General features: G+C 58.8%; 1 protein-coding gene across 4 annotated transcripts; it reads left to right on the forward strand.

The window, feature by feature from the left end:
• Positions 1-7,210: 7,210 nt before the first annotated feature.
• Positions 7,211-15,092, forward strand: PLPP2 (phospholipid phosphatase 2). 4 transcript variants are annotated; one of them, XM_057541428.1, is made up of 7 exons: positions 7,211-7,370; positions 9,847-10,002; positions 10,287-10,438; positions 10,617-10,891; positions 14,138-14,195; positions 14,430-14,606; positions 14,858-15,092. In XM_057541428.1, the coding sequence occupies exons 1-7, from the start codon at positions 7,319-7,321 to the stop codon at positions 14,945-14,947; spliced, it is 960 nt and encodes a 319-aa protein (XP_057397411.1). In that variant the 5' UTR covers positions 7,211-7,318; the 3' UTR covers positions 14,948-15,092. The 4 variants fall into 4 exon arrangements, with proteins under 4 accessions (XP_057397411.1, XP_057397413.1, XP_057397412.1 ...); XM_057541430.1 differs by lacking the exon at positions 14,430-14,606; XM_057541429.1 differs by lacking the exon at positions 9,847-10,002.
• Positions 15,093-16,386: the final 1,294 nt, after the last annotated feature.

A 16,386-nucleotide genomic window follows, 5' to 3' on the forward strand; every position in this document is an offset into this window, starting at 1 on the left:
GTGGGTGCCTCGTGGTGGGTCAGGCGGGTGGGACGCAAGGAGGTGATGGTCCCTCGGTGGACCCCGTGCTGGGCCCCATCCAGGGACCTGGGGGCACGGGGGTCGTGGGGGAGCATGCTCTGTGTCTCAGTGATGGTGCGAGGGAGGTGGCCGGGCAAGTGGAGGTGACTTTCAAGCTGGACCCTGACGGGGACAGGCCTGCCTGTGAGCGCACGTGAGGGCGAGGCTGGGGCCTCACACGTGCGGGGCAGGGGCCCGAAGGCCGGTGGGGCAGAGACGGCAGCCCCTGTGGAGACTGTGGACGGGCTGGGGTGAGGGCCGCCTGGAATGGGAGGGAGGCCGAGTGGAGGAGGAGGCTCCGGGGCCGGTCGTGCTGGGTGTGTGGAGTCGGGGCTAAGTCCCAGCAGAGCTGGCTGTGCCAGCGTGGGAGCCCGGGGCGTTTGGGTGGGACGGGAGGGATTGGAATGGTTGTGACGGAGTTTTCGGTCTGTTCACGCTTTCAGTGCTTCAGAGGTGGCGTTTGCTGTCCTCTGGTTTCCTCCTCTCTCAGTAAGTGGCCTCTCCAGGCTGGTTTCTTGCCCCGCTCAGTGTGTTTAAGGTTCCTCCGTGGCTGTTCGTGGCTTCGTTGTTCACTTCTTCGTGCTGAGTAACTGTGTGTTTTCTGGAACGGACTGTGGCGTTGCTCCGTTCGCCTGCCCGAGGGCGCCTCGGTGTCCCCAGTGTGGTGGTGGTAGACACAGCGCCCGTAAGCCCCCCGTGTGCAGGTGTGTGTTTGGTGAACACCCAGGAGCTGGACCGCGCGGCGGTTCCCCTGTGCTTTTGTGAGAACCTCCAGGGTGGCTGCCAGTGCGTGCGCCCCTGCCTGAGGCTGCCCGGCCCCGCAGCGCTTGGGGCTGCCGGGACCGTCCCAACAGGCGCTTCCCACGGCCCCCAACGGCAGGCTCACCCTCCTGAGGCGGGAAGTGAGTGTGCAGTGTGCTCTTCGCGCCCGCTGGCTGAAAATGTCCGTACCCCTCCTTGGTTTTTCAAGCACTATTTTTCTTTTCAACTTGGTATAAGATTCTAGGTTTCCTTTTTTTCTTTCAGCATTTTTAAGATGTTCCATTTATTCCTGGGTTCTCTTGTTTCTGACGAGAAATTTGGCATTTTCACTTGTGTTCCCTAAATACGATGTCTTTTTTTTCCTACCGTGATTTTCTCTGTATGTTTGGATGTGTTGCGCCTGGTGTTTCCTACATGGAGCTCCTTGGACCTGAGGGTTGATGCCTTTCATCGCTGGGGGCTTCCTGGCCGTCATGTGTCAGGTATTTCTGCTGCCCCTTCTGGACTCTGCTTCTGGGTCCCTGGTTACTCAGCAGACCCCTGTCGTCGTCCGCAGACTCTGAATGTGTCGTCCTGCCCTCCCTGTGTGTCTGGACCCGTCCTTGCTCCCTATACCTCCTTCCACTGCTCCAGGCCTGCCACCTGGCCCGTCCCACTGCGTCTGTGACGCACATGCTCTATGTTTTGATTCTAGTATTTGCAGTTGTTTTTTTCTATATTTTTGCTGAAATTCTCCAATTTTTTTCTTGTACGTTCTTTATCCTTTTTATAATAGTTACTTTAAACCTTTGCATAGTTCACCATCTGGGCTATTCCTGGACACACATCTCTTAACTGTTTTCCCATGGTATGGATCACAACGTCTCCCATTCCTGTGGTTGTTTTAAAGGAGTCTCTTGCTTAGTGTCGGCTCAGATCTTGCCAGTGCCCTGCCCGGCCTCCCTGTGGCCGTGGCTGCTGCTCTGTGGACCTTCCTGGCCGTAACCGCGTTGGTGTCTGTCTGCCTCGGTTTTCAGAATGTTAGCGCCTGGCACGAGGCTACGGGAGTCCCGCTCGTGGCGCTGTCCAGGGATGCCCGTGGACGGGAGTGGGTTCAGGAGTCAAGCGTCAGCGTCACTGCGGTGTTTACTGCTTCTCTTCCTTCTGCTGCTTCTTACTGTCATGCCTGGGCACATGGCCCCTTGTGGTGACCGAGGCGGCCACCCTCAGTCTGTGGTCCCTGCAGAAGGTTGGGTGAGCCTTGTTTCTGGGTCTTGTACCCATAACCACACTAGTAACTCTGGCGGGGCAGGAGGGGTCTTCAGATTGGCTGGGCGGGGGCCACCTCCTCCCCTCACATGGTCCGACAGGCCTCACAGGGAGGGGCCGGTGTTCCAGGGGGAGGAGTGACAGGAGCACAGAGCACGTGGGCAGGAAGGGTGGCAGCTGGGCCCACAGGAGTGGCGTCAGCAGTGGGGCCAGGGGGCAGTGTAGGGCCAGGCGAAGGAGGCTGTCCCTCTAGGCCCGGGGACTGGAAATCTGCTTGCAAGGTAGCAGGGGCCTCCGAGGCTCCTGAGCTGGTGCAGAGTGACCGTCGCTTCCCTCAGGGGCATCATCTGCTGACCAGGAACCTTCCGTACTGTTGGTTATCGCTGGACGTCGTGTCCAAAGAGGCCCTGAAAGTGGAGCGGGAGGCGACGTGCCGTCCACCTCTGGTTCAGGGGTCTTGATGGTGAGCCAGGCCCTGCCTGCCTGCAGGTCCACTCGTTTCCATCCCAGACCCGAGGGCAGAGTTGCCACCTGCACCGCACCACACCCAGGTCCCCCGTTCCGTCCCCGGTGGTAGGGGACACCTGCACAGCCCCTGGGATGGACTTCTTACAAAGAGAAGTGTCGTTGTACTTCTACTATTACTGTTTTCCAGGTTGTCCAGGGTTTTCTCCACTCTACACAGGGGCAGTAGAGCTCTTTTGTGACCTACATTCTAACCATACCGGGTGCTTGGTTTGAGGGGCCTTCCCAGGGGACATGCCAGGATTCCATGGCATGGAATCAGGTGACCCTGATTCCAGCCCCTCTGCTGAAGGAGCCTGGCATCAGCCAAGGGCCACACTGGAGGCTGGACCCACAGGCAGCTCCCGGGGTTGGGCGGGGGGACGGAGGAGGTGGCCACAAGCTGACAGTCCTGGGCTGGGGCCTCGGCCTCCCTGGGCTCTGGAGTGGGACTGGGCTGTCCAGACCCGACCCCACTGTTTAGCCAACCCTTCTGTCCCCACAGTTCTTGTTTTCCTGGTTTGTGGTTCTGGCATGGGGCTGCCAGATGAAATACTGGGCACCCAGTTAGATTTGAGTCACGGGTAGACAGATATCTCAGTGTAAGTATATCCCATATCACATTTGGGACGCACTTATGGTAACAAGTGGTTTGTCGCTTATCTGGGATTGAAATTTAACGCAGTCCTGTGCGTGTCCTCGTTGAACCTGGCAGCCCTGTTGCTGGGTTGCTGTAAGGATATGGAGCCTGGGCGCCTGGCACGTTGCACACCCTGTGAATGTCCGGAGGTCGCGGCGGGGCTGTGGCTTTGTCCAGCAGAGGCCGCTCCCGTCCCACCGGCCTGGGGGCTGACTGGAGCCTGTAGCGCCTCCCTATCTCGGGGGTCCAGTGGGTGGGGCTTGGCCAAGCCAGCCCCTGGAGGAGCCCTCCCCGCCGAAGCAGAATTGGAGGGTGGGCAGTGGTGGCTCCGGAGCTGGAGTGTGGAGGCGCCTGCGGGCGTCCGACGCCTGCGCACACAGCCCCCGCGCCCCGTAGTTGGAGCCGCAGCCCTTGCTCAGAGGAGACTTGGGATTGAGCTCCACGGCGATTACTTGGGAAGTGAACTCAGCCCCTGCGCCGGTGGGCTGTCCCTACTGGGCGACACACAGGACAGTGGTGGGGTCACGGAAAGGGGGTCCTTGGCCTCTGAGGTTTGGAGGACTCCCTGGCCCTCCTGTGCCGCCTGTGTCACTTTTCCTCATCAGTCATAACCTGCCTGAAGGACCCAGGCCTGTGGCTTTGCGGGCAGGGACGGAGGGGTGCGGTGGGAGCTTGACAGCATGCTCGATGGTGTGACCTGCCCAGTCTTCCCCCGTTTCTTGAGAAGCAGGTGGAGACCAGGTCTCGTGAAGACGGCTCTGTGACCGTCTCGCACGGCTGTGATCCTGCGAGAGTTCGGGCTCTGGCCCCTGGGCTGTTCGTTGCTCATGGGCTCGCCCTCATTCAGAAGCAGTGACTGAGCGCCGGGTCTGTGCTGGCCTGCCTCCTGGGTCTCAAGCCTGGGGGTCGGCAGATACAGTCTGAGAGCACAGGAGGGGTGGGGAGGGGGCCGTGAGGTCGGGGTGGCCTGCACGAGGGGCGACGTCACTGGGACTGGGGCTCCCGGATGGGAACTCAGTGCTAAACTGGGAAGGTCACCCTGTCCCCGACTGGAAGGTGGTGCACCCTTGAGGGGTGGCGGAGTCCTGGGAGCAACGCGGTTCTGGGATTCTGGGTGAATTGACGCTGGGTTCTGACGGAAGCCCACCTTAGGTGCCCACCTCCACCATTTTGTCTAGTGCTTCCTAGTGGGGCAGGCCACTGGTCAAGCACTTCACTATGACCCCAGGGCGGGTGCTGGCCTGTGCCCATCGTGCAGTTGGAGAGACTGAGGCGCCGACTGCCCACTTAGCCTTCCCTGCCTGGACGCACCCGGCACAGCCACCTGGGGTACAGCCTGGGTTCCAGGACCCTCGGCAGGGAGTGAGGCCCGTGTCAAGGAGCTGACTCCAGGGTGGCCTGAGCCCCATGAGAAGTGCAGAGAGAGGCGGGGCTGCAGGCTGCACTCAGTTGGCACCTACTGTGTGCCAGCACCTTTCTGCCCACGCCCAGCACCTCTTCCTTGAGACAAGCCTGGGCCCCTCAGGTGGGGTGAGGCAGCGGTGACCGCCAGGCACAAGGGGAGGCCCAGTCTCCAGGAGACACAGGTGAGGCTCGGGCCCCAACTAGGGGCTCGGTTACATCATGCCACCGAGCCCGGCTCCCCCCGGGGCGGGCCTTGCTGGTCCCAGGGGGATTCCCCAGCTAGCCCGAATTTTAACCCTGATCATAATCCTTGCTGCCCTCACCACATTTTGATCTTGAGCCCACCCAGGTATTTTAAGGGCAGGGTGAGACAGGTCAGCAGGGAGCGGGGGGTGGCCACATCTGCTCCAGCCGCATGCTCTCCCTTCAGCCACTTGGTCTCCCAGCTCGTCAGGAACAGGCCATGCTCCCTCCCACCCAGTCTCTGCCCGCGGGAGCCTCCCCTGGAGCCTCCCGTGTTCAACCCCACGGTCTCCACCCAGGTCGGGCCCCACCACACTCCTCTTTGGCTGGCCCCGCCCTGCACGCAGTAGGTGCTTAATAAAGAACCCCACATTTCATTGATGCCAGTATCATGTTGCACCTTCCCTACCTAAACTGAAAGTGTCAAGACTACACAGAGAGGAGTAGTCACCCGATTGCCACAAGGCTAAAGTGAAAGAAGTACCATGATAATGACGCCGGCTAACATTCATGTAACATGTATGCCAGGTACCTTCACACGTATAATTCCGTTGCGTGAATGAATGAACGGATGAATGAATGACAGGGCCCACCCCTCCCTGTGAGTACAGCAGGAGGAGCCAGTGGACAGAGCCGGAGCCTTCCCGGTGCGGGGCCACGCTGGCAGGAGTCCAGGGCTGCTGGATCCCCCTGAGCCCGAAACTGGTCCCTGGCGACAGCCCCACCCCTGCTCAGACAGAGAAAAATCCTCCGGGCAAGTAATCTGATTCTTCTGGAAGCCTTGGAGAAAGTCTGGGGGTGAGGGAGGAAGCTGCATTTTTAGGATGTGCCTTCCCAACTCCTCAGGGCGCGCGGCTGGAAAGGGGGGGTTGCTGGGATGTGCTTCCCGCACTGTCTCCGCCACGCCGCGGGCGGAAAATCCAGGTCCAGCAGCTTCCATGCAGAACCTTGTTATGTCCTGGGGGTGGGCTGAGTTATTTTGAGTGTGTGTTGTGGGGGGGCGGTGTCTGATGGCCTGCTTAGGGAAAGTTGTTCCGGGGTTCAGGGGCCTCGGCCCAGAGAAACCCCCCTCAACCCCACCGTCTGGCCAATGGTGGAGGAGACACAGATCAGCTGAGCATTGTCGCCCCCCCCCCCCCCCCCACCGAACACCTTGGCTCTCTCCCAACCCCCACTCCCCCCACGGTGCAGGCATCTGTTCATCTTCCCAGGAAGCACGGTCGGGGACTGTGAGTTCACGTCTCAGCTGCTTGACCTTGGGCCGGGGGATGCCCCTCTCTGGAAGCGGCTTCCTTCATCTCTAAAATAAAGCCGGGAAACATCTTTCTGTTTTAAGATTGTTGGAGGGGGTGGGCCGGTGAACGTGGTTTGGGGGTGGGGCTGGGGCCAGGCTGCTTGGGTTCAAACCCCAGCCCTGCCTCTTGCCACTGTGTGACCTTGAGAGAGTGGCAGAACCTCCCTTGTGTCTCGCCAGGTCCAGGCAGGGCTCTCCAGGAGGTGGTGACACTCCCCAAGGCCTCTCATTTGGTTCCAGCCCCAAGGATCCCGTGTGGGTGTGTGGACCTCCTTCGCCTCCCAGCTCAGGGTTGCCTCGGGACCAGGTGGGCGTGCAGGGCACAGACCCTAACCCTACCCTTCCTAGCGTGCGGGCAAGTTCCTACCGCCCGCACGATTTGCTCCCTGTAAAAGGGGGTAGGAAGTGTGCCGCCCAGGAGCAGGGCCTGGCACAAACAGGGTGGGCGTTGAGGAACTTTCTTTCCAATGCCAGGGATGGAAGGGCTGCCAGGATTTTAAGCATCAGGAGGAAAGAAAAAAAACCCTGCAGTTAAGCCGTGACACCCCCCCATCTATTTGTAGGCACTTCCTGATTCAGACGTATTCAGACAGGCACACAGGAGCTCAGTGCCCCAAAGAGGAAACCGAGGCTCAGCCTGCGGGAGCCCGAGCTCCGTCCTCCTCCACACCCCTTCCTGCTGGCCTGTCCGTTCACCCCTCAATCATTCCTTCGTTTGTTCGTTCCTTCTCCCGACCCCCGACTCAGCCGACCCAATCCGTGGGTGACCGGGGCGTGCGGCCGGACGCGGACGCTCCGGGGTGACACCGGTCTGGCCGTCCCTGAGCCTCAGCCTCCCGGCGGGGGGCGGGGAGAGTGCTGGGCGCCGACGACCCCCCTTCCCCCCCGCAGCTCGGAGACCCGCAGCCCCTCCTGCCGCGGGTCTCGTACCGACACTGTTCCCCTGCCACCCCCGCGCTCTCCCCACGCCCCTCCTCCCCGCGCGCATCGGGCGGGGCGGGGGCAGAGTCCGCCCCCTCCCCTCGGAGGCTCCGCCCCGCCCTCCGCTCCCCTGTCCTGCCCGCCCCTCCCGGGTTGGGCCTGGCTCCCCGGCCATGTGATCCCGCGGCCCGGCTGGGACGCGACGGGACGCGCTGGGACGGGCGCCGGGGGTCGCGGGCGGCATGGAGCGGAGGTGGGTCTTCGTGCTGCTCGACGTGCTGTGCGTGCTGGTCGGTAAGAGCCGCGGGGACCCGGGTGTGTGTGGGAGGACCCTTTCCGAGGCGGGCCCATCCCCGGTCCCCGCAAAGTTTTGTAGGACGGGCTGGGGGCTGCAGCGGCGCTACCTCTCGGAGGCCCCCTGGAGGTGGGGGGAGCCGGGGGAGGACCCTCGGGCCGCGGATCGAGCAACGCGCCCCCGCCCCGCGTGCCCCGGCGCCCGCGCGCGCCCTCCCAGGCCTCAGTTTCCCCCGCGCATCCCCGGTCGGAGGGGGTCGGTGTCCCCCGCCCGCGGCAGCAGGAAGTCGCTGCCGGGGGCCGCTCATGCCTCCCCCTCCCGCCCTGCCCGGCCCGGCCGGGGCGGTGATTCACGCGGGCGTCGGCTGGGCTCGGGCGAGCCGGGCGGGGGGCGCGGCCGCGGGTCGCCCCGGGAGGCCCTCCACCCCGCACCTTGGGTCGGCTGGTCCAGTGGGCTCTGGGAGGGCGGAGCCCTGGCCGGGGGCGCACGGGCAGTGGTGGGATTCGAACCTGCGCCCCGTCGCCCTCCTCGCTCGGGCCCAGGAGAGCCGGGAGAAGGACTGGGCCGCAGGCTGTTGTGGAACTGGGGGCCTCGGCGTGGCGCGGGCCAAACCTGTCGGGCGGGTTTGCGGGCCAAGCTGGGGGCAGAGGCCCCCTCCCCGCCCCTCCTCCAGGGTCCCGGAAACAAAGGCTGTGTGTTTGCTCCGGGGCTGTGCGGACAATGGGCCCGGAATTCTACCCTCGGCGCAGGGAGGGGCCCCTCCAGCCTAAACTGCCCTACCCCCAGTCTGGCTCCTGCTCCTCCGCTGGGGACCGAGGGGTCTGCCCTGACTGCAGGCAGAGGCCAGGCTCTCCTCCCATGTCCTAGAAGAGACCCCTTTTGGGATGCTCCAGGTGGCAACTGGAGGTCCCCAGGTGGTGTCTGCCAACCCTGGGCATCGTTTCCTGAGCACTTATTTATTTAAACATTTGTGTGGCACTGACTGTATGCCAGGCACTAAGCAGCATGCAAATAATTAAACCTTTTTCTCCAATCAGCCTATGAGGGAGTGCTGTTATGCTCCCCGGTTTCCACCCAGAGATGTTCAGGTGCCCGCTGGAGGTCACACAGCAGCGGGGGAGAGGGGTTGGAGCTTAGATTAGGTTGGGTGCAGCTGCCATGTGCCAGGTGCTGGGGGCCCGGGCAGAGCCAGCTCCCAGTCTAGAAGCTTCAGGACACGAACAGTTCAGTCTTAGATGGTGACAAGGGCCCTGGGGAAAACACCAGGGGTTGACACCAGGGCAGGGAGGCTCTGTTGGTGTCTGCTGTGGGGACATCTGAGCTGGTGCGGCCCAGGCACAGGGAGACTGCATTCCTGTGCTCTGAGCTCTGCGCCCTGAATCCCGGGAGAGCCCAGCTCCAGTTCTGATCGGGGGTGCCCGAATCTCCAAGGGGGAGGGCTGGGGCTTGGGGACAGGAGGTGGGGGGCTGACTTGATGCCCGGGCCCCCATGGGAGCCCCTGCCCTGCTCAGGCCATGGGGTTTCTCAGCCTGTCCTCTTAGGCCTCCACCCTGGCCAGAGAGGTCTTTTGGAAACATGCTCCCTCCCTCTGCTGCAACCCTCCTGAGACCCCCGCCCCCGCCGCAGAGCCCCTCTCCCCAGCACTCTGCTCTCCAGGCTCAGGCCCATCTCTGGCCTTGGCACTGGCCACCCCTCTGGGGGATGTTCTTCCCCAGGTCTCCCCTGTACTTCTTCCTTTAAGGCACCTTCCCTGTGTGGCCTCCCCGACACCCTACTGAAGGCCGCAGCCACCTCCCTGATTCCGGTCATCGTGTGCCTATTATTTTTATTCCCAGCTGCTCTCAGCTCCATGAGGCAGATCTCTGTGTTCTTCACCGAGTCTTTCCCTGTATCAGCACCATCACACGGTGGTCCCGGAGGCCCTTGAATTTGGCCTTTGGAAGGAGGAGTTGGCCCTGCCCTCCCCCTGCTCCGGTCGTCAGGCCCCAGCAGAGCCACACCCTTTTCCACGTGTCACCTGCCCTGCCAAGGCCAAAGGGCACCCTGCCTGGGTTTGTCTCTGTGCACCCACCCTGGGGAGCAGGGAGCCCTGTGTCTCAGCCGCCCTTGGTCACCCTTGGCTGGTGGGGCCTCTGGACTCCGGGGCTGCGGCCGTGCCAGGCAGGGGGCCCGGTCATGACTTGTGGCTCCTGAAAGTACCTTTGGACTGAGCTCCCGGGGCCTGGGCCGGGCCTGTCGGGTCACCGTGTGGCCGGTTCAGGGACAATGTGTGGATGAGGTGTGTTCCTGATCTCTCTGGCCGGCCTGTTAAACACTGGCCTCGGCCAGGCCCCAGCAGGCTCCAGGGACTCAGCCTTGAACACGACAGGTGCGCCCCCCGCGCCCCCCACCCCCACCCCAGGTGCTCACAGAGCGCTGTGTGTAGCCGGGGAAATCATTCGAGTATCACACGGTGATTGCACAGTTGCACACAGGCAAGAACCATGAAGAATGGAAGTTTCCTGCTGTGAGAGGGCTCCCAGAAGCACGGAAAGGAGTTAGAGATGTTCTGGGCCGCGAGGAGGACGTGAGCAGAGGCCCTGCCTGCCGGCTTCGTGCAGAGGGCAGAGAGGAGGCTGGAGGGAAGCGAGGTGGGGAGGGGGTGGGCGACCTTGAGGGGGTGGACACTGGGCCTGGGCAGGACGTTGGTGTTTATCTGATGACGACGGGGAATCACAAGGGGGTTTAATGGGGCAGTGACCTCCCATTTGCTGTGACAAAAGCTCCTCCTGGCTCTCGGGTGGGCTCGGAGGTGAGGAGACCCGGAGGGAGGCTGAGGCAGGCGTCCAAGCGCTCGGTGCCGGCGCAGGCCCGTCTGTGTGGCCCTGGGGCTCAGAGAACCTCGTGGCTACCGGCCTCCTCTCCCCAACCCCAGCCTTTCTGCCTTCCGCCATCCTGATGCTCGTGAACACCCCGTACAAGCGAGGATTCTACTGCGGAGATGACTCCATCCGGTACCCCTACCGTCCAGACACCATCACCCATGGGCTCATGGCCGGGGTCATCATCACCGCCACCATCATCCTTGTAAGGCAGGAGGGGCGTGGAGGGCGGGGGCTGGGGCGTTAGCAGGTCGAGTCCTGCCCGGGGTGGTGTCTGCGGGGAAGAGGGCCCCCTTGGAGTTCCCAGCTCCCCAGTGACCGTAGGGAGGCCGCGCACCCTGACCCCTTTCAGCGGCCCTGAAGTCCCCGGCTGTTCCCCGCAGGTGTCGGCCGGGGAGGCCTACCTGGTGTACACAGACCGCCTCTACTCCCGCTCCGACTTCAACAACTACCTGGCCGCCCTCTACAAGGTGCTGGGGGCGTTCCTGTTCGGGGGTGCAGTGAGCCAGTCGCTGACAGACCTGGCCAAGTACATGGCCGGCCGGCTGCGGCCCAACTTCCTGGCCGTGTGTGACCCGGACTGGAGCCGCGTCAACTGCTCCGTGTACGTGCAGGTGGAGGTGTGCAGGGGAAGCCCTGCTGACGTCACCGAGTCCAGGTGGGTACCGCGGGGGGCCCGGGCCGCAGACACCCCACCCGGGGAGGAGAGTGGGGGCTGGAGAAGGGCCCTCGGGAGCTGGATGTTGAGGGACGAGTTGTCAGCTATAGAAGGTGCAGCGGCTCCACGCTGGGCAGAGAACAGGCAGGAGCAAGGCCTGCAGGTGCCCGTGGGCCTGTGTCCTGCAGCCAGGGGGGTGAGGTGGCGCCAGGGGTGTCGGGCCCTGGAGCAGAGCAGGAGGGGTCAGGAGTGACCCACCTCCCCTCAATTTCAGGCCCCACCCTCATGCTTCTGCTCTGTCCTCTCACCGTCTCTCCTGGGAAACTTTTCATTTAATTGAGGTCCTTATTTTCCTTCTTTAAAAATTAGATAAAAATTCACAAAGCATAAAATTCACCAATTTAAGCATCTTAATGGGTACAATTTGTTGGTTTTTAGTACATTCCCCGTGTTGTGCATCCATCCCTGCTATCTTATTCCAGAATATTCTCATCACACACAAAAAAGTCCATGTCCATGAGCTATCGCCCCCTCCCCAGCCCCTGACAACCACTAACCCACTCTCTGTCTCTGTGGATTTGCCTGTTCTGGATGTTTCACATCAGTGGAATCACACACTGTGTGGCCTTTTGGGTCTGGATTCTGCAGTGTTTCCAAGTTCACCCACGTCGTAGCTTCTGTCAGTTTTTGCCTCATGTATTTTGGGCTCTGTTGTTAGGTGCTTATATCTTTGTAACTGTTATTGATATACCTTCTTGATGGATTGATCCTTTTCCCACTATATAATGTTCTTTGTCTTGTTATTTGTTTTCTGTATATTGTATCTTTTTTGTTTGTATTTCAATTTCTCCATTACTGCCTTTTCTGTTAATAGGTATTTACTCTGCAAAAAATTTGCAGCTATATAGTTCCACCCCCACCCCTTACGAGGTTATTGTCACAAATTATATCTTTATACATTGTGTGCTCATCAACATAGATTTATAATTACTGTTTTATGCGGTTTTTAAAAAATTGAGCTATATTTGCCATATAACATTATGTTAGTTTCAGGTGTACAACATAATGATGAGATGTTTGTATTTATTGTGGAATGATCCAGTAAGTCTAGTTATGTGCAGTTGTTTTTTCTTTTTTTAATCATGTAGGGAAAAGCAGGACTATAAACCAAAATACATTTAACACTGCTGTTTATGTTTTGTAATTATTTTTACTGGTGACTTTTACGGTTTTTTTGTGGATTTGAGTTACTGTCTAGTATCCTTCATTCCTCCATGAAAGACTCCCTTTAGTATTTCTTGTAGAGCTTGTAGGTGTATGAACTATGAATTTTCTTGGTTCTTGTTGGTCTGGGAATGTCTAAATTTCTCCTTTATTTTTACAGGATCATTTTGCCAGATGTAGAATTCGTGATTCACAGGGGTTTTTATCCTTTCAGTACTTTGAATATGTCATCCTTCTGGCCTCCATAGTTTCTGATAAGAAATTAGCTACTAATCTTACTGAGGATTCCTCGTACACAATGAATCCCTTCTCTTGCTGCTTTCAAGATTTTCTCCTTGACTGTCTTTTGGTAGCCTGATTATACTGTGTCTCTTTGTGGCTCTCTTCGAGTTTATCCTCTTTGAAGTTCATTGAGCTTTTTGGATGTGTAGATTGATGTTTTTCATTTGATGAAAATATTCTTCAACCATTCTTTCTGCCGCTTTCTCTCTTCTCCTTTTGAGACTCTTATTTGTGTATATGTTGGTACATTTGATGGTGTCCCACAAGACTCTGCGGTTCATTCATTTTTCTTCATTCTTTTTTTTTGTTCCTTAGACCAGAAGTCTCGATTGACCTATCTCCATGTTCACACACGCTTCTGCCTGCTCAGATTTTTTCTGCCTGGTGATTTATTTCAGATAGTATAGTTTTGAACTCCACAATTTCTATTTGTTTCCTTTTTATAACTTCTGTTTCTTTTTGGTGTTCTCTATTAGGTGAGACATCATTCTCACAGTTCCTTTAGCTCTCTGAACGTATTTTAAATGGCAGATTAAAAGTCTTTATCTAGTGAGTCTAACATCTGGGCCTCCTCAGGGACAGCTTCTAGTAATAGATTTTTTTCCCCCGGCTATTTCCCACATTTTTTCATGCATGCTGTATAATTTTGTTGTTGTTGTTGAAAACTGGGCATTTTAAATGTTATAATTTAGCAACTCTGGAAATCAGATTCTACTCTCCCCAGGGCTTGTTTCTGCTGTTTGTTGTAGTTGTTGGTTGTTTGCTTAGTGAGTGTTGTGAACTAATTTTGTAGAGTCTGAGTGGCCGTGAAGTTCTGCTGTTAGCTGAGAGATCAGCTAGCGATTGGACAGATATGTCCTTAAATACCTGGAACCGGGGGAAAAAACCTTCCATTTTACAGACGGGCTTTGTGTGCTATGTTGGGGCATGTCAGTTGACAACTCTGCCTTAACCTTTACTTCTTGCTTGGTCAGCCAGAGGTGAGAGCTTAGGGCCTTCTCAGGTCTTTCCTGAGCCCTGAGGCCCAGCCCTGGCCTCTGGAATCCCAGCCCTTATTCTCCAGAGCTTCTCATTCCCTGGCCTTTCCTCCCAAGCTTTTTGGTTAGTCTGTTTGCTGCAACTGCTATCCGTTGCCCCAGGCAGTGGTGACCATTACATTTGCTGTAAATATTTACGACCAGTGATCCAGGGAGCCATCAGACAGGACCGGACAATCTCAGTTCTTTGTAAGTGAGCTCTGTTCTCCCTCCGCAGCCACCACCAATCTGATTCTTACCGTTGTTGTCAGTTTTTTAGTTGCTTTTATGGGGTGGGGGGATGGACCTTTGGAGTCTCTTAATCTGCCATCTTTTCTCTTGTCCGTTGATGTCCTTTGTTAAAACTTGAAATTATATAAAAAGAAAATGTGAGCCTTGTATCAGTGACCACAGGTGGAAAATAGTCTTGAAAAGAAACACGGTGAAAGTGAAGCTGCTGGGTGGACACAGTTGTCTGCCCTCGGTTCTGTGTTCAGGGCCTGCAGCATCTTTGTGGTGAGGCCTTAAAGACCGTGAGACCCTATCGCACTGTCACAGAAATGGAAAGGGAAGAACTGATGGTGTCCAACAGTGGCCGTGTTTCTACGTGAAATCTTCCCAGACTCTGGAAGGCATGGCAGGATGGGACCGGGGCCGGGGGTGTTTGACGGCAGAGGTGCTGAGTGTGGGCCCTCCCGAAACCTGCCGCGCTCTCCTTTCTCAGATTATCCTTCTACTCTGGACACTCCTCCTTTGGAATGTACTGCATGATGTTCTTGGCGGTGAGTTTGTTTCTCTGTGACGTGCTTGTTGTGGAGCCGAGGCCAAGGCCCTTCCCTGGGCCTCAGTAAAGCGGGGTGGGTGGAGGTGGTGGTGGATGGGCTTCTGGTTTGTTGATAAAAACTGGAGGCCCTGGGCCTACAGGTTCCAGGCTCTTGGCCTCAGTGTCACCGTCTGTGCGTCCGGTGGGGGTGGGCTGGCAGGCTCCCATGCTGACGGCTGCTCTTGGCCCCCAGCTCTACGTGCAGGCCCGGCTGTGCTGGAAGTGGGCACGGCTGCTGCGGCCCACCGTGCAGTTTTTCCTGGTGGCCTTTGCCCTTTACGTGGGCTACACCCGTGTGTCTGACCACAAACACCACTGGAGTGATGTTCTCGTTGGCCTCCTGCAGGGGGCGCTGGTGGCCGGCCTCACTGTGAGCTCCCGGGCCCCGACCCCCTGCCCTGACCAGAGACCCCCCTCTGGGGCCCTCCTGCCCTCTTTCTGCCTCTCCAGGACCCTAGCCCTCTCCTCCCATCTTTCCCCTAAGATCCCACCTCTGCCGTCCTCACTGCCCCCGCCACTGTACCCCTCAGCTCCTGGGCTCCACTGCCCCTCCCTGCCCTGTGCCGCCCCATCCTGTCCTGTCCCCGCCCAGTCAGCTCCTGCCCTCCTCTCCTCTGCTAGGTCCGCTACGTCTCCGACTTCTTCAAAGCCCGGCCCCCGCGGCACTGTCTGGAGGAGGAGGAGCTGGAGCGGAAGTCCAGCCATCACTGACACTGGCCCTGGGCGAGGCTGGCTGCAGCCACTGCGGGTCCCCTCCTCCTGAGACCCTCAGGTCTCCTCCTCCTGGGGCCTCAGCCGTGTCCAGCTGGGGCTCGGGCTGTGGGCAGCGAGTGTGTCCATGGTCCTGGCAGGTCCCTAACCCAGGATGGCGGTTAAGGCCCTGCACAGGCCCCAGGCTGGATCCTGGTGTGGGTTCCACTAACCCCACCTCCATGCACTGGGCCAGGGGTCTGGGGGTACCTGGGGCAGCCCTAGCGTGTGGAGGGGGACTCTTCCTCAGAACCCCTGTCTTTTGTTGGGTATGGGAAGGGACCGAGAGATCCCAGTGGATGCCGTTTTTGTGAAATGTGACGTCTATGTGGATTTTTAGTAAAATAGGGCGTTTGCTTGACAGATGTTATCAGCACCTCTTCCTTATGGCTGTTCTGAGGACTCTCTTCCTACAGCAGAGGGGGAGACCCTCTCCGGCTGGGGGCTCAGCTGAGCGAACCAGCCATGCGTGTGTTGCTGCTCTGGTCACGTGGGCAGGAGGGGTGCAGGAGAAAGGCCGACTGCCCGTTCCACTCTCCTGTGGCACTCAGGTTGGGGGTCAGGCAGACCTGCACAAGCAGTCGGGGTGTCACCCTGCAGAGAGAGCCCTGAACAAAAGACACCTGCCGCTGTTTGGCCCCTGGGGCCGGGGAGGCTAGCAGAGACCTGAGTCCAGGTCGAGTGGAGAGGTGTATTTCCAGCTCTTCCCTCCTCCCAGTAAGGAGGCCTCTGCCGGGGGCCCCTGTGCAGGCCCCCAAGTGGAAGGGCTTGGGCAGAAGTTCAGATGTGGGTAAGAGCGTGGCCCCAGGAGCCTGGGTCCTCTGCAGCACCCCCAGAGACTGACTGTGTGCAGGGCTGTGCTCAGGTCCGCTGAGAGGGCAGCTCCTGTGGGCTCTGCCAGGTGGAGCCTTGCGGTGGCTGTCGTTGAGTTTGAAAGATCACACATGGGGTTTGGGCCTGGAGCGGGCTCCTTGTCCCCTTTCTGCTTGGGGATGTACCACCCCAGCCCCGGCCCAGGCCTCAGAGTCCCTCCCCTCGAATGACCGGGACCTCTGCCCTCGGATCGTCCCGTCTCAGTAGTGCCCGCCTGCATCTGTCCACTCCCTGTGTCCCTGGAGGACTCAGTGAAGCTGAAACTCCCCCAGTCCTGACCCCTTCCCTCTGGTCACATGGACCCCTGTGCACATGGGGCTTCAGAAGCGGGCCCCCATGACTTCTGCCCTGGAATGGGAACCCCTCACTCACCATCCACAAAATTGAATGTCAGGCAAGCGGCATAGATCAGGCCATAAACAAACCTTAAAGAGGGAAAATAGGTTCAAAACCTTAGTGTGGGGAAGACTTTTGTAATTGGGAAAAATAGAGAACGGGAAGTAGAAGGAAGCTGGGGCCCAGGCCGG

Source organism: Balaenoptera acutorostrata, chromosome 2, assembly GCF_949987535.1.
Source record: "Balaenoptera acutorostrata chromosome 2, mBalAcu1.1, whole genome shotgun sequence".
Classification (NCBI taxonomy): domain Eukaryota; kingdom Metazoa; phylum Chordata; class Mammalia; order Artiodactyla; family Balaenopteridae; genus Balaenoptera; species Balaenoptera acutorostrata.